This window comes from Vanessa atalanta, chromosome 9 (genome assembly GCF_905147765.1).
Source record: "Vanessa atalanta chromosome 9, ilVanAtal1.2, whole genome shotgun sequence".
Classification (NCBI taxonomy): domain Eukaryota; kingdom Metazoa; phylum Arthropoda; class Insecta; order Lepidoptera; family Nymphalidae; genus Vanessa; species Vanessa atalanta.
In genome coordinates this window covers 10,872,181-10,891,394 of record NC_061879.1, presented here as the reverse complement: position 1 = coordinate 10,891,394, position 19,214 = coordinate 10,872,181, and the positions used below count along the sequence as shown (strand labels likewise).

At 32.2% G+C, this 19,214-nt stretch overlaps 1 protein-coding gene across 1 annotated transcript in view; it reads right to left on the bottom strand.

Annotated features, from left to right (window-relative positions):
• The window catches only part of LOC125066439, a 59,468-nt gene extending 40,455 nt beyond the window's left edge, over window positions 1-19,013 (bottom strand). The window contains exon 1 of the mRNA XM_047674509.1: window positions 18,905-19,013. Within this exon, the coding sequence (XP_047530465.1) occupies window positions 18,905-18,968 (64 nt within the window). The 5' untranslated portion in view covers window positions 18,969-19,013. The remainder of the gene's footprint in view (window positions 1-18,904) is intronic.
• Window positions 19,014-19,214: the final 201 nt, after the last annotated feature.

Sequence of the window (19,214 nt, the reverse complement as noted above, 5' to 3'; positions counted from 1 at the left end):
CTCCAAAATGTGTATATTTCACCAAATCCCAACAATTTCGATATTATTATCGGTAAAAATGTATTGAACAAAAATTACTATCTATTTATTACCTACAACTTCGTGGAAAACATATTTATCGAATATAATATAAAAGCATAAAAACATATTTTCCTCGATTTGACCTTGAAAATAACAATTGCGGGTATTTTGAATACCATATTCGTTGTTAGTTTAGATATTAGGTATGAGCTTAATGGAAGTTTATCCTCCAGTATTACCAGTTCATTTTAGACCTTTCCTTAGTATTTTGTTTATACTGATAAAAATATGTAAAATTTGTAATTTAATAATAATTAACTAATTTCGGTAATAACCGGTAATTTTCGGAAATAATGACCTAATTTAAAAAAATCATTGGATAAAATAAATGTAGTCAAAATATTCTATATTCAAGTAGACTTATAAAAGCATTTTTGAGTCGTCATGTTGTGTGTTGAATTAAACGTAAAGCTACCACCGGTTCGGAAAGTAGATTCTACCTAGAAGAACCGACAAGAAATTCAGTAGTTATTCTTTTCCACTATTTTAATGACAAAGTATGTCATTAAAATACAATTATCTTTTTATATATCCTGCTTGGAAATTAATAAATACTAAGTCCACGCTTTGTATCTTTAATATAATCATCAAAAATTATTTTTTGCATTAGTTTTAAATTTTTTAATAGACCAAATTAAAAATAGATGTAAAATCTTATTATAGAAAAGAATACCGTGCCCCAGGAAGGATATATTAACTTTGCGAAGTCGGAAACTAGGTGTTATTAGTTTATCTTTCCTCCTCGTGTCTATACAGAGATTGTCGCCATTTGTCGTTGTCATATTTATATCATATCATTTTATTACTATTTTGTACCCATGCGAAACCAGGATGGGTCGCTTGTTAAGTATAAATCTTTATTCAATATAGAAGTGTTACCCTTATTGGTAGTCATAGATCTATCACCAGCTTGGAAATATATACCTCGGACCTGAGAAGAACCGGTAAAAATAACTCAGCGGGGTTTTTTTTTAAATGTCATAACTATTATTGTTTTCATAAAATAAAATTAAATACATTTTCGTTATTTGAAACGGCCTGGAGGCAATCATCTCATTCCCAATATTTGCAATCAAATAAAAACTCATTAGATTCGTAATATCCTTTAGCACGTAAACGATTCATTTAAATTGTAAAAAATCTTTGTTCTTATTTATAATCTGCAAAAACTGTTGTTCATTGTCATCCCTTTCTTTTAATAATTAATCACCCGTTATTCTAGACATCTCCTGTTCTTAGAGGGTCAGCTGGAGTTGTTGTTTGTCCTGCTACAGCGGGTCATCATTGGAGCAATATTTGTGTAAGCTTGTACAAAGATACCAATCTTAGACGAGCTGGCACAAAATTCTTTCAGCTACTACTACCAAGTGGATTGGTGGATGTAGAGGAACGTATGAAGTTGCTTTATTCATTTATTTCTTGTGAGTCAAAGTTTTAATTAAACCCACGTTATTTTTAATGTTACGTCACGTGTCACGTATAGTCTATATTAAACTTATCAAATAGTAGATCGAGTTTGTTTTCCTACATTCAGTGGGACCCCACATCGCAGACGAATGTAGATCGGTCAGGTAATTAGTTCCAGATTTGTTCGACCGAGTTTAACTTAAGCCTTAAATTGTTCCGTGGAAAATAATGAACTGAATGCTTTTAAGCCAACCTCCAGGAAACGTGTTATTTTTTTAAATATATTGCTAAAGATTTAATTCGTCTTTGGTCAATACGGTTTAGGAGAAAATTACATTTTGTTAAACCTCCTTTAGAAACTAATAACCTGAGAAAAATCCAGCCAGAGGACTTCTATGTAATTAATTTGAAAATGTAGGTAATATCAGCAAAAGCCTATAATTACATGACCTATATACATTATTGTACGACGTGTCCCGCTAAGTGTGGGAAGCGAAAACTTTAACACAAAGAATATTGTAACATTTATTAACATAGTAATTGTCTTTTATTCATGAACATAATAAATGCCATAACATCGATTGTCATCGTTCTTTATTTCAAAAGAGACAAACATCCATGCAAACTTTGATTCGCAATTTATTCCTCTCAAGAGTTGAATTTTGAAAAATCCTTTTATAGTGTATCCTAAGCTCCATGAGGAATTCCTATACAAAATATCACTCTGTTAGACCCACCGGTTTGTGATGTGCGTGCGTATTTGTTAGACAGTAAGTTATCATCAGATAATAGTTATCACAAGTTGTTAGACGTAGAAAAAAAAATGCTAATGCTAATGTTAGACGTATCACTGTCAAATATTACGTAGTTTCCCTTTTGTTTCTTGATGGTTAGTTCTTAATTAGTTACCTAATTAGTTATGAATAATTACAATCCCTCGAACAAGGCAGTTATCATTCCCGGTGTTAAACTGTTGATCAGTCAGACATCTCTTAAAATGATCCTTATATTCAAAATGAAGTTAATTTTAATGTAACGTTATTGGGGTTCACCAGGTCAATCCCCTTCATCAAATTGGATTGTTTATGATGTAAGCACGTACTATTTCAAGTAAATACTGTGACTGAATTGATTCTAGTTACGTAACCAAGTTTGCCTTGAGAAGGTAATCAATAATTTTAGGTTTATTTTAGATTTTAGCTCATAATTTTTTTAAGACTTAAAAGTTTTTATCTATAGTATGAAACTGGGAAAACTTGTGGTTAAGTATCTTTGCCTACTTAAATAATCGGTGAGAGCTATCGCTTCTGAAAAGCTTAATTAAGATTTTTAACACAGTAAAGAATATTTCAATCTTAGTTTAAAGTTTTATATAATGAATAGGTTATTCGGTGATACGTCTTTGTGCAAGCCCGCCTGGGTAGGTTATACACTCATCAGTCATAAAATATTCTACCGGCTTTCAATAATATTATTTTAGTATTGTTGTGTTGCGGTGAGTGAGCCCGAGTGATTGTGCTCGACCCGTCGTACCGTGCGGTCGTGTCAGAGTTAAATTGTTTTGTCAATGTTTCTCGGAAGTTTTTTACAATTACCCTCGCTTGTTTATTGGGTTTTGTTTCTCTGTCGCGATATAGTATTGAGTTTGGCTTGTAAATTGACTTTGTTATCCTTTCACGATTGGTTTTGTTGTTAAACAACCACTCAAGTTTCGCCTAAAATATCTGAGGCACCTCAAGTGACCAAGCCCAAGCTGATCTCCCCTCTTACAGCTGTAGTGGTGGTAACGCTACAGCCGGATGCGGAACAGAAGGGTGTCACGCATGCCCCGGCCTTGTAGCGCGCCGAAAAGGGCGTGAAATTTCAGGACCTCAAGATCAATGCCGAGCACAAAGTCCGACGGTTGGTAACAGGGCAGAGTATTGGAACTGCCGAGAACACAACCTTCACACGGTTGTGGATGGGGTGACCACCGTCGTCCGCTCCACTACTACACTCACCAAAGACAAGATCGTTTCAGTTATTGTGGGTATTGCGAACCCATTCAGTTTATTTTAATAATAATTACTAAAAAACGAAAAGACTGCATAATTAATTGTATTCGGTTTGACTATTATAGTTTAGTACGTCGCCAGATTTAGTGTCAGCTCAAAGTCACATTGAACAAAATCTGTACAAACTCCCTACAACTCCACTAAACTATAGTTTTATCCGAACTTAATACTGTAACTCATTTATTGGATTTATCAATTACGTTCTACGTTTAAGGAAAGTGAGTTTATTGCGTTAGTATAAGTAATGCAATTAAGGAATTTGCCTATGACATCGTTTCATACTATTTAAACTCAAACTAAATCTCAAAATCCTTTATTCAATATACAGTGGAATCCGTTTATAATGACATCGAATGGAATCGCCAAACACACCATAATAACCGGACGTCATACAAAGTTTTTTGTGAAGAAAAAATATATATATGTCGATGCATCAAAAAGTTTAATTAAGATTTACTTATTTTTATCGTAGATGCTGGCAACGTCAATATGACGTTAAAAAGAAAAGAATCGAAAAGTGTCAGGATTGATTGAACATTAAGAAAAAATACGAGCAAAAACGACGAGACTTATATTTTTGGAAATAAATATGTCTGATAACGAATTTATACCCAACTCTTCGTTTATATATATATGCATGTATTTGTGTATATGTATTTTAATAGAGAAACATAGTAGGTATATTAAAACCAAATAAAAATTGCACGTAATAAGTACATACAATACATATATTCAGGTACTATGTTTTTCATTTTTTTAATGTAAGTAATTTGTAATTTTTGTCCGCTTTAGGTTTTTTAATTTTTTTGTAATAACAGTCTCTAATACTATTGTGAATAGAAGACATGGCCATGGTCAAATTATCATTTTCAATATCGCTATGAACAAATCTACAGCCTTTAATGCCTCTTCTGCGGAAGGTAATGGTTCTTCCTCGACTTCTTTTTCCCCGTATGTGATGCGTGATCTTCGAGTGACAATTACTTACTCAGACTAAAAACAAAAATGAACAAAAGGTGCCGAACGTCGTCAGGAATCAACGAACATTACCGATGGTGTAAAGAATCATGTCGGTCATTATAATCGGACATAATTTATTAAAAATGAGTCATAATAAGCGAACTGTCTCTATTAGAGGAGTAATTATATCCTTTTTTTTATTTAACTATAATTTAATTATTTACTTTTTTACAAATAATTTTATATGAAAACCAAACTTCATAGTGAAAGTACGTCACAATAAACGGTTGGTCAATATAGGCGGAGTCATTATAAACGAATTCTGCTACTATTTGATAGTAAAATTTAACACGACCACGGTTTCGAAAAAGAAACTTGTCCCTGCCCTGCCTGAGAGGAACCCGCGAAAGAAACTAAGCTGGTCTTTTTTGTGTCAATTTTATTATTAACATATATTCAATATGAAAAGAAATAGCCAGGAGATGATCGTTTGATTAATTTGGAAACACAGGCATTTTTAATGCCTTCTGGGATTCTGTTGTAGAACCACAAAAGAGTTACTGATTCTATGCAGTCGAATAACGGAAGTAACAAGTTTATGTTTGTTCCTTGTACCAATGCTATAAATATCACATTTTCTCATGAAATCATTAATATATTTCCGTCCATAACATCCATAACATTACAGAATATATATTAAGAAGCATGATTATCGCGCTATGAACGTATTAGGTACGAAAACGATCATGACACGCACTGCTACTACCAGTGTATAACAGTTTTAGTGAACGTACCATCCATGTATCATCCTTATGATAACTGTTATCTCGGTTGTAAAAGAAAAAATCTATAACATAACAGCACCGGCAAAATATTATCACCGAAAATTATTGACACTTCATGCATGACTCGCGACGATATTGGTCAATCTTATACTTTTCACCAACCCCCATTGGAGCAGCGTGGTGGAATATGCTAACCTAACCTAACCTTCTCCTCAAAGGGAGAGGAGACCTTAGCCCAGCAGTGGGAAATTTACAGGCTGCTAATGTATTGTACTAATATACTTTTCAAAGAATATTGTACAAAGATTTTCCAATTTTTATAATTTGTACAAAGAATATATTTTGTCACATTCCTTGCAAAGTTATGGTATCAGACGGTGTAGTAGGTAGACATCTTTGATATACTAGATTCCATCCGCTGTTTCGACCGCGTGACTGCTCCTCACGCGGTTGAAACTGGTAGGCGTTAGGTACTACAAACCTTAGATTTACGTATACGTATTTTATGCGATTTGCTAATAGCATATGCATTTATTTTTAATACAACAATATTCCACTTAACTAGTTATATTTCCTTTAATTTTACTTTCTAATTTCCGATCGACGGGTTCGTCGACGATCAAAACCGTATTTAATCGAAAATTAATAATAAATATCTTAGATTATTTAACCTTTCGACCAATGACATTGCGTCAATTCGATGTCAAATGTTGTTAATTTAATAAATATATATACTAGGTAGGTTTTACTGAAATAATTGTGATAGTGTTGGACTTACAAATGATTTTAAGGAACCAGGTAACCAGTGCTGGACCGTAAGTTTAGGGGGCCTTGGGCTAACACTACTTAGGGGCCTACCTAAGACAAACATATCAGAACGTAGACTTGAAACCATACGACGTGTTAAATTTAATAAAGTTATGGATTTTTTCGCATTATCGTCTATTTTTGACTTTGATTTGACTTAGCTGGACTCCCTTGGGTCAATCAAAGATATATGCGTTTAAGATTTGATATCAAAAAATATAAGAGCATTTAATAAAAAAGAGGAAATATCAACGGATAAAAAAATATATGGCTAAAACGGACGATTCCGTATAGATTGGTCATAGTCTCATACAGATGCGTTTAGCAGCTATCACGTGAGTGACGGATGAAAAACTTATTTATTTTGAATGATATCGTTTAATTAGTAAGAAGTTCACGAAGTATCACTCGTGTGGAATTAAGCCTTATAGATTGTTTTCATATATAAAATTATAAAAACATAAAAATATATAAACCTCACTTTTGAAAAGCAATAAATTAAAATCGGTTGCGTAGTTTAAAAGATCTAAGCGTACAGACGGCGGGAAGTGACTTTGTTTTATACGTAGATATCGTTTTGTCATTTAGTATGTAGTACCTATTTGATATAAAACAAAATACATAACATCGTGTTTGTTAAATTAAAGATTTAGTTAACTTCTAATAAGCCTATCTGTCAAAGACCTTAAATAGAATATCTTGAGAGTAATAATTCATGAAATTGTTGATGAAATATTAACAACAATATTATATACAATAGTAAGTCCCGCATTATCAGTGGATAATATCGTTTGTATATAGATTAAGGGAAATTCAATTAAATATCAGTTATCCGATGGCAATTATTGGGTATTAGGTTATGAGTTCACTTAATTTGATAAGTGGTTGAATTATTTGCACAGAAACGTCAAACAGATTATCTATATTAATAAATTTGTATTTTATATAAAGGCTACCCTAATATTCGTTATTATTTGTTAAGAATCAACGGGTGGCCTTATGATCCCACGCTTTATGGTTGATCAAATATTAACATTATAAATGCAGGATTTTTTGGTTATTTGAATACAATTAATAATCTCAAGATCTACCAGTAGAAAAAGTATTTCGTAATGATTTAATAATCTTCTTTCTTATTTAATAAAATTAATTATCCATTTTATTAAATATATGACATTATATAAGGTACGTCGATGGTGAAGAACTAACGTTTAAAGCGAGTAAAAAAGCGCGTGGTAGCTAGTTGTACACTAAGCAAATATACAAACGCAGCATTAAGCTGAAGTTTTAGTGAATATTACATTGAATTAAAATACATACATTTTTGCTTTGTTATGAAATTTGAATGAAATTTGAATGAATTTTGTTTTATATTTATTATCATAATAAAATAATTTGAATTTTGTTGTAAATTTTAAAATAAATATTAGTACGTAGATAGTGTGGTTTCCTGCAATAAAGTGTAAATATTCCGTAATGTTTAAATATGTGTACATTAAATGTAGTTATACGTTTTTAGATCCGAGGTTTTTCTATTTAAATAGCGTACTAAATTTTCTTATGTCAACAGATAGTTTCATTTACAGTGTGTGATGTGTATAGTTTTATTTTTAATTAAGATAATAGGAATATTTATATTCTCAACCCAGGCGTAGTACTTAAACAGTATCGATGAAAACGGCTCAGTCTAGTCATATCATATCATGTAAACATCTCTATTTCCATGATGTCAATATCACGAATTTGGAAACTACACCTACATATTTCATATGAATTGAATCTTCATGAAATTTAATCTCTTCTCCCTTAAGAAGCTTATATACTATTTTAGGATGTACACCGTGTAAAATTCGTGTTTTCGTTTATCGAAATCTACAGAATATGTAATTTTACTACAAATATCATGAATTCAAGACTTTGATCAAGGCAGAAAATTTGATTAGTCAGGTCTTTCCCGCCGAAAAGACGGAGAGGGTACCGCAGATTTTTTAGTGGGTATTCCTGTGTGCTAGGACGCACTAGGCGTTCTGGAAACCGGCGAGTCCCACATACTCCCCCCCACTAAATGTGGGGAAAACACGTAAGGTGTTTTTCCAGCGAGAGAAAAAAGGCAGAGGATTTAGTCGTTTAACCTAAAAAGGTTTTAATACAATTATTCATGGAATTCTTGGAAAACTATTACATACTATCTTTATATCATTCTTTTTTTTTGTCTTAAAGAAAACCTGACATTGAATCCAGAAAAAATAATTCATTTTGTAAAACATATCAGTAATTCTAACATTAAAATACTTAATTATAAAGTATTTCGATTGTAAATGTACCTTAACAAACTATGCTTAAGTAAGTATTTGAGTGACATAATTCTAGGAATGGATTCAGTTCTCGCAGATTACATAATCTTCTACCGATTCCCAAGATTGCGTCAGTACAAACTATTATTTTACCTATCTTTGATTATGCGGACACCAGTTATCCTAACTTTAAAAGGTTAACAAAGGGCGGATTTCCCAATAGGCCGAATAGGCCCAGGCCTGGGGTGGCAAAATTTAGAGGGCGGAGAAACTTGGTGAGTTCTCTTATAGTAGTTGTTCCAACAGTGAATCCAAAAATAAGTCAACATTTAAAATCTTAAAACGTGTTGAAAGTACAACTTAAAAATACCTGTTTTGATTCTTCAAATTATTCAATTTGTCATGATTTACAGAAAATAGGGATTGGCATCTGCCATAGGACGAGGGCAGCCGAGGTATCAAAATTCCGCCGAGAGAACAATTAAATAAACTCGAGTAACGTTCTTGGACATGACCAAAACTGACTACGTTTCTGAATTTCGAAACAAAATTAAGTGGCGTCCAATCCGCTTTTGCAGGATTATTCACATACCTTGCGTTCTCTACTATATATCTGCTATTTAACCCAAATAGGAACCAAATAAAATCACTACCTGAAACAGCGGTTGTAATCAAAGACTTGTATGACAGTACTCTACGCTCCGATGGAAATTTCTCTCAATTAACTATTCCTCATTATGTACGAAATAATAATATATGGTTTTAAGCGATATTAATACCTACTACGTGTTAATTTTTATGTTGATTATTATTTAACTACCCCAGTATCCGATAGGATATTCTACCAGAAACATTATAAAGAAACGCACCAAGTATAAGAATTTTTCATTACATACGTTGCGTGTATACCATTTTCCGTATTTGTCACTCATCCTGAATCCTCAAAAATAATATGAATTTTTTTTTAGGCAAAAATTAACCATATATACCGATTTTGATATTTCTAACCCAACTACTTATAAAGAACTTTCACACTAGCTATATCCAGTCCCACTCTTTTGCGTGATATAAAAGATCTGTTTTAATTGAATTATCTTTACTCATAATCAAGCTAAACACGATGTTCTTATTTTCAATATAAAAACTGACGTTCACACTGACGATCCACAATCATAAACCCCTTAAATGATGTATTATCATAAAGGCTCTTGGAAGACTCATATACAGAACCAATTCGATAATTTTCCATAGAAAAATATCATCCGAAATTTCCCCCGTTTAGATGAATTTTCAAAAAAGCAACTGTCATTAATGCATTAACAAAAGCAAAAAAAAAAACAAGTTCCATATTTCTAACATCAGGTTTGATGAATTACCATACATTTATATTTATACATTCCAAATTCATCCTGTTAGTCGCTTCATGTTAAGCGCTATATTTTAGTCAGTTGTTTTAATATATTTTATTATTTATTTATAGATTTGATTGTTATTTGTCTGTTCGTATAATGCGTGCTCTAAATGTCAAAAATAAATATAATCCAGAATATACCGTTCATTGAGAATCTTCCTAGAAATAAATATAAAAAAATAAAGTCAATCTTTTTTAAGATATCAAATATATATTGTCTATTACTTAGACACTGGAGTCCGATACCGAACTCAATAAAACAAAATTGCTTCAAAAACTAGTATAATATCTTCTTGTAATCTAGTACAGCTTGTATCGTTAGTTAATAAGATGGCTTATAAGTAAGTGAAAAAAAACAAAAGAAGGAAAACAACACACTCTCTTTGACACATTCTTTTTTTATAAAAATGTTGTAAAAAAAGGTTGATTATATAGAAAATAAAGCTATTTAAAATTAAATCAATGATCTGTATTATAAATACAGATAAATTAGCTGTCGTAGGCGCGAACATATATAATTTATAAATAGGATAACACAAGTTGCTCTTTTATTTCTATCTACCGTTTCTTCTTCTACACCACTCAACGGATTTTGATGCAGTTTCCACTGATAGGAAGAACGAAGATCGAGGAGGGTTTGTAAATATAACTAATGAATATTTTGTACATAATGGCTGAAGTATGGCGGTGTTTTATCCAAAAAACTGTTTTCGTACGATTACATCACTAACACTAAACCTTAGGAAGTACTTCAAAACAATGCACTAAGAAATTGTAGGAAAAGAAACGTTTAAAAACTACAGAAAATTCCACAGTATTAATTTCAGTCTGTTTGTAAAGCCAATTCCTCTAATTCATTCTTAATTCTTATTCAGTTAAATATGTTAGCAAACTTGGACAGTTAAAATTGTCTTACAATTGAGTTATCTTTCTGATAATATTGAATGAATACAAAAGATGATATCACATGCAACCAAACATAAAACTGTTCGATGAAAAACGCGTGGCTTGATAAATAATTGCCATAGAACTTTTTTGAAATATATTTTTTCTAATAATCTTAATTAATAAAATGTTCTCCCGGAGCGGGTCGATAGTATTATATTATATATAATTTTCAGGTAACGAATAAAAGTTTTAACGTATGACGAGATTGCCGAAACGCTAGAACATGGGAATCTTAAACAAGTTTTCAGGTGTTTATAATACTCTGTGCTTACAATAGTCTCGTATTCGAAAATATCCTGTCAAAAAAACTGCAAGAGACGGATCAAAATCTGCCGTTTTTTTTAATAGTGTGATGGAATATTTTACAAACTTTCTCCTCGATAGGAAAGTATACCTTTGTCCAGCAGTAGGAAATTTATAGGCTTAGTTATTTTTATATTATTTATTCAATTTATATATAGATTTTCGAAACACCCAGCATATTAAAAAAAAATAATTAAGTAATAGTATGAAACAATTTTTTGTACAGTGTGATACGAGTACACTACTACAGGCGTTACATTATAGTCAAAGTCAAAAATCTTTATTCAATATAGAAGTGCTTGCTTATTGATAGTCAAAAATCTACCACCGGTTCGGAATGTAGTACCTCGTACCTGAGAAGAACCGGCGAAAGAAACTCAGCGGGATATATATATTTTTTTTTTACCATTTTGCATGTACAATGATAATTATATTTAAGTTATTTGAAACAGCCTGGAGGCAATAATTTCATATTTTAACTAACAAAAAACGGAACACTACATTAATAATATTTAAAATTAAAACAAAATAATGATACATCGATGTATATCATAAAAATATACTATTAATTAAATTGATTCAATAATGTTACCAAATACTATAGACTCGCTTTATCAATTCTTTATCGAAAGGTTTTCTGGAAGAGATCGCGATCTTAGATCGCCTTTTGTACGTGACATTAATTTTATTTTTGTCTGTGACTGTATTTTTTATTTTCCTCTTTCGTATATAAAAGTTTATTTACTAACTTGTATTTATGAGTTAGTAATCTGGGGACCCTCGATAATAATGCGTTTCCATGTACTACATCTCGAGTGCCTAAATATATTATAATGTTGTGTATTTTTTACGTGTGTGTGTTGTTGTTAGTTTTGTTTTCAGCCCAAATAAACCTCGTTCGTTGTATTTAATTTAAGGCCCTTCGATGTCGTTGTTACCACGTGCTCATATTTACTGTGTCGTGTAAATCGTAAGTTTCTAATAATTTTTAGATTAGGGTCTTTTCACACACATGGTGTGACACATGTGGAAAGTGTTTTTGTTGATTTCTAGGCAGGATATAAATTTTGATGGCACATTTCTGTCATTATCTGTAGTTAAAATGTTGGAAAAGAGTAACTAGTGAGTTTATTGCCGGTTCTTCTTGTTGCTTCTATAAGGCCTACTTGAATATATAATATGTTGATTTCATTTGGTCATTTAGTAGAGTGTTGCAATATTTTTGGATAGTTCTAGGGTACCTACAAAATTTTTAGTACACTTGTGAGTGTTCTGGCTTGGTTCGTTGTAATGGCTTGGCGTGCAAGTTGTTGGACTACATATAACCCATCCTTAGAATATCGTGTTGCTTATTCCTAATATTATTAATTATATTTCGGCTATTTTTTTTACTTTCGATTTTATAATATTTCTAAGGATACAGCTAGTTATTTTAAGGTAACTCTAGTTATTCGTCAAATACATAAAATCGTCAATATTAGTATTGACGATGTTTCATTCGATTCCGTCAACAATTTAAAGATATTTTTTGTCATATCTCAGCCTTCATTTTCTGCTAATTTTTGTGAGTCTAAAGAATCATACTCTTTTATTTTGTTTAAAACGTTCAATTTTTATTTCTTCTGATTTATTTAGTAGTTTAAGCTTTTTATTTTTATAAAATTACCGTCGTCAAATTTATGAAATAATACATTTTTCCCAATAATTTGGTTCTAAGTAATTGTTGACTAATTTAAATACTTTGTTATGTTGCTTTATATGACTAATAAGTACTTGCAGCCTGATTGCCTCTTAAAGTAAAGTAAAGTAATGTTATTGAGAACATAATTTATATGTAAATAATTTCCTTAAATTACGATGACGTAGAACGAATTTCAGACAACAAGACGGTAAAACCCCTCTAAAGAGTAACCTAAAAATAATCGCAAAATTATATTGAAAAATTCTGTAAATTGCATTTACTACAATACCATTCACGGTAGGAAGCCTGGGAAATTATATCCCATTCCGAAATTGCTAGGCCATTTCACACGCTTCATTTAAGTCATTAAGTTATTTTATACAATCTACGATAAACTTAATAACAGCTGTTGACTCGTTCTCTGTTAAAAATACAAAGGGTGCAATTGTAGTTAATGAATTATAAAAATTGTAAAGTGTTTGGTAACACGAAATGGGACCGTTACTTGTGTATTGCTTAGAAATAAATAAATAAATAATAAATAAATATAAATATTGGACAACATCACATACATTACTCTGATCCCAATGTAAGTTATATATATTAGCTAAAGCACTTTGTGTTATGGAAATCAGAAGCAACGACGGTACCACAGACACCCAGACCCAAGACAACATAGAAAAATAATGAACTTTTTCTACATCGACTCGGCTGGGAATCGAACCCGGGACCTCAGAAATGTGAAAACCGGTGTACACACTACTCGACCGCGGAGGTCGACAAAGGACAAAATAAAAATATATTATATTAAAAAAATTATGAGCTAATTTTATTAGGCAGGTAGAAACCAATAGGATAATTTGAGATCGTGGTCATTGCATTTATCCGATTTGGAAACCTGGTATTACAACTTACAGTGAAGAAATTGCAGATTTGATTTGATTGGCTATTGATTGGGTATAAGGAAAAGAGCGACGGAAGTGATTTCGCAAAAAGTTAGTATGGAACTGAGGAAAATTTTCAAGAAGTTGAGAAGTCTCTTGTCTTTTTTTTAAAGATTAAGTCAACAGAAAAATACGGGACAAAAAAAGGTCATTTTAACTTTCTTCAAAGACAGAGTGACTGTAAATAGATACAGACATTTCGATGAAGTCGATAAGGAAACAAGAGTTAGCGACATTAAATTACATTGCGTTCTGGAGCTTAAAGACAAAAACTCAATCAATACTACAGAACAAATTGGAAGAGCGATAAACATCCCAATACAAGAAGGTACAAACAAGTCTACCAGTGTCGCTAAACATAAAATCGTTCAGACTTCGATCTGAATTATATGTCCAATTCAGCGTTTTTTTATAGCAGAGGTAGGCTTGTAATTTTGCAAAGGATAAACATCGACTGATTTCTTTGCATAATTATTGTATTTAATTATGAAACTATTTCGAGTGACAAGTGAAGATCGCCACATTAACCTTTATTCATTAGAGAAGCGTTAAACTTCAAAACGTTATTTATTTACTTAAGAATTATTGACACCATGGCCTTAACTATGTACGTATATTTATAAATAAAAATAAAAAAGGTTACTGTATAAATCACGACCGCGTGGAAAGGTGATAAGAATGCTAGCAGCATATCTCAATTGAATCGAAATTCTCCTCTGGCCAAAAAAATTATTAAACCTTTATTTTATATTTTTACTGATATTACATATAGTTTTATAATATGTACAGTGTAATCTGAGTAACTGTACACATATATATTTGTATTGATGTTTGACAAAACATAATTATAAGCGTTTTTATATATATTTTTTTTTTTTACAATATGAACAAAGACGATTGATTTGTACAATGTACTTTACGATTCTTATTAAATATTCACTTGCCACTTTACCAAAAGCAGCCGTTAAATAATAAACCTGACCCTAATACCCTAAAATTTATTGTTAAGTAAGCTGCTTTTAGCACAAGGTGACCTGCGACCACGATTAACCTTTGAACATCGCTAAATCTAGTGTCATAATGATTTTTTTTTAAAGATGGAATAGTAGCAATGCCTCATTTTCAGAAATGACTAATAAACCTATTACGCTTAAAGCTTGTGCTAGTGGACGACAATAGTCCAAGGGGTTAGGATCGATTCTGCGACTATTTTACATCGCCCGTAAGCCATTGCGTTATGAACGCTTTATATAATCATCTTTAATAATCATACTTAAATATATAACCACATTTATTAGATGAAAAATAATAGCTGGTAAGCAGGAGTTGAATATTTTCTTGATTCGTATTTTTTTCTGTAATTTGAGCTTTTGATATATTTTTCGTATAATGTTCGCTATTTTGCTGGCAAAGTTTTCATTACTGATTTGTAAAACAGATCCTTCACCGAGGGCGAATTAGAATGGATTCGGGACAACGCTACAAGTAAACTTACGAAGTAATGAACTTGCGAACTGCTTATTGATTGCTTAAATATTAGGTACTTCCATATGAAATTAGCGTTTTGTCTTACTGAGCACTTGGATCTGAAATATCTCCTCTTTGGTGGTTCATTTTTTTTCTTTGGCGTCGCTTATTACCGCACAATGGAATACATGAAATACCGGTATATTTACGAATACGAGTTCTACCGTGTCACCAGTGCTGCAGAGACAGCTCGAAGAATTAATGATGTTTACGACGCTGGTGTCGCAAAAGAAAGCACGGTACGTTTTTGGTTTTAATGTTTTCATTCTTGGTATTTCGACCTTTAGAACCAATCCTAGGACGGCTGGAGATGAAGTGGAAAATGAAGAATTAAAGGCTATTGTGGAAGAGTATCCATCACAAAGCAGTTCAGAGGTAGCTGTAGGCTTCGGGGTATGTTATGAAACTGTATTAATCCACTTAAAGCAAATCGGGAAAGTCAAAAAACTTGAACGATTGGTACCTCATGAATTTAGTGAATCGATTTTGCAAACACGCGTCGACTGCTATGTTACTTATCTCAACCGACACAATAAAGAAGTGATTTTAAATCAAATAATAACTTGTGATGAAAAGTGGATACCGTATGATAATCGGAAGCGCTCGTCGCGATGGATGAACCCCGGAGACTCAACCAAATATTGCCCTAAACGAAAATTGACTCAGAAAAACTTGTAAGTGTTTGGTGGACCAGCACCGGTGTCGTTCACTACAGCTTTCTAAAATATGGCCAAGGGATTATTTTTTTTTTAGCATTAGCAGCCCGTAAATGTCCCACTGCTGGGATAAAGGCGTCCTCTCCTTCGAGGAGAAGGTTTGGAGCATGTTCCACCACGCTGCTCCAATGCGGGTTGGCATGTGGCAGAATTTCGTTGAAATTAGACACATGCAGGTTTCTTCACGATGTTTTCCTTCACCGCCGAGCACGAGATGAATTATAAACACAAATTAAGCACATGAAATTTCAGTGGTGCCTGCCTGGGTTTGAACCCGAAATCATCGGTTAAGATGCACGCGTTCTAACCACTGGGCCATCTCGACTCTTTAAGTGATTATGGCAGATATATATTATGAGCAACTGCAAACCATGTAGGAAGAACTAGCTGCTAAACAGCCAAGATTTGTCAATCGCTCTAGGCCAATGTTACTTCACGATAACGCAAGACCACAAACTGCACAACAAACAACCACTAAGTTAGGTAAGCTACAATTGGAATGTCTGCGATATTTACCGTACTCCCCGGACCTAGCTCCAACAGATTACCATTTTTCCGGAATTTGGACAATTTATTACGAGGAAAAAAATTCAACTACGATGCGGCAGTTCAAACCACTTGCAAAGAGTTTATTGATTCTCGCCCCCATGGTTTTTTTAAAGGCATCAATGAACTAGCTATGAGATGGCAAAAGTGCATAGATAACAACGGTGATACATAATTAAATTAATTAAATATATTATACAAAAAGAAATTGACTTTATTTTGCTCCCGAACAAAACGCCAATTTCATATGTAGGGACCTAATAATATTTAACAAATCACATGAAATATGATTGTGCAAGTAAGGACTATTGCAAGGCTCCATTTTAAGCAATTTATTATTTAGAAAATATTCTCATTTGAGCTTTATACAGCATGATGCTAAAAGCGCTTTAATAAATTAAATCTAGTTAGTAGAAGTATTAAAGATATTGTATTGTCGTTGACAAAACGCTTTTCGAGTATAGGAACTCGATTTTTATACTAATTTGTTGCATGGAAATATTTCTTATTCCTTTTCTTGCTAATATTATTTTTATTATATATAAAATAGGTAGGCAGACTGTCAGTGAGTCATCTGATGATATGTTGTCACCACTGCCCATTGACATTGGTATTGTAAGAACTATTAACTATTTCTCATATCACGGTTGCTCAACCGATTTTGGGAACTAACCTTTGTGAACACTAATATGTATTACTGTTTGTTGATAGGATGTATGATAAGTAGGTACTACCGACCTAGACGGGATTTCACAAAGTCAATCGTCCTACCACCTACTACGTCTACCACGTAGTAAATTATACTTGAATAGTCATTTCACAAGACTTAATTTAATCTCTTGATCCCTTTAATAAATAATTCAATACTCGACGACCTCCATGGTCGAGTAGTGTGTACACCGGTTATCATGGGTACGCCACTCCGAGGTCCCGGGTTCGATTCCCGGCCGAGTCGATGTAGAAAAAGTTCATTAGTTTTCTATGTTGTCTTGGGTCTGGGTGTATGTGGTACCGTCGTTACTTTTGATTTACCATAACACAAGTGCTTTAGCTACTTACATTGGGATCAGAGTAATGTATGTGATGTTGTACAATATTTATTATTAATTATTATATTATTAAATAATTTATTATAATAATATATCTTCCGCTCTATATTCATATGATATATCGTATTATGTATTTATTGCTTTATATGTTATTACTGTACGTTGATAGAAGCTAGCTCGAGATTTCGAGTATCTAGCCCAGAAATACAGGATTAGTATGTGGGAATATTGTACTTCTGTTTGCGATTATACGTGTACATTATTTATATAATATGTGGTCGACTAGCCTTTGAGATTGATCGCCTTGGCGATATTCATACGTATTTATTTATTATACATATTTATTATCGTTATCTTATTTATTTCCGCAAAAATGCTTCAATGAATATATTGACAACGATGTTATCTTCTGACGGTCTGATATAACAAACGAATATGCACGAGAATATTATTTAGTTTACATCAGTAAATATTTATTTTTATTCATTGTATTGCATAACGTTTTTGCATTCCAGGAATACATTGAATTTTTATGATTTATTTTAAAAGTAGAAATCATTGATTTTTTTTTTATTTAATGATATCAATTCACCAGTTAAACCGCGTAGTTCGCGGAAGTCTTGGACAAATAATGTCAGCCATTGTTCTTTTTGGATGATATTTAAACTACATTATAATTGTAATTTTATACGTTGTTCTATAGTTCATAATAAAAAGATGAATAAATTAAAAAAAATCAATTTTTATATTTCTCGTTGTTGTGCTAAGCCTTTCTCGCCTCTGTAGGTGAATACTTGAAAGCTTACTTTAGCATGCTACTTCAGTGCGGATTGGTTGGCAATCATGTCATTCAAGATGTACAGGTTTCCTTGTAACGTTTTCATTTATCGCTTACGAAATTAATTAAGTAGGTAAAAAGTCGCGGTAGTTAGCCACAGTTTGAACTCATGATCTTCGGGCAAACTCACAATCAGTGGACAATTACGGCTCAAATTAAATTATATATTCGAAAATTATTAATACAGTAAATAAAGTCAATTTAAGTGAAATCTCCTTTATAAACATTATTATAAAATACAAGTTTGATCTGTATGTATTTTTAGTAGAAGACAACATAGCAACATTCCTCAATTTGCAAATGAAAGCTTTGCGTTCTTTTGGGCTTAGAACTCGTTTAACAACTCTATTTAACAACATTGAATCGTGATGTTAAACAACAATTTTCGAACAAAAAATTCAGAAATGGAAACGAAAAAATTACGAGTGAATTATTAATTGAAATGAATACTTTTATAAGTTGACGGTTTATTTATAGCATAATCATAAAACATTTTCTGAATTAGTAGGTTAATAAATTAAAGAAAACTAAAATATGTATAGGATATAAATACCTTGTAATAGAAACAGTGCTGGCAGCAATAACTCCATAAAGAGTTGTAATTTTTTGGAACTCATTTTTATAGATATATAACTTTTTATAAATGAATATATTCAATCACTCCACACCACTGATAACTAATATTTCCACTTAATAAGATACATAAATTATTAACTATGGATAAAAAACGTAAAACAAAAATGTTTCGGATGCGTGACGTAGTTCGTAGCAACCGTAGCAACCGTAGCAAGCGGGCGCTGTAACGACAGTTAGCGATAGACTGAGATCCACGGTGCGCCCGACAGAGCAATCGTGACTCATAA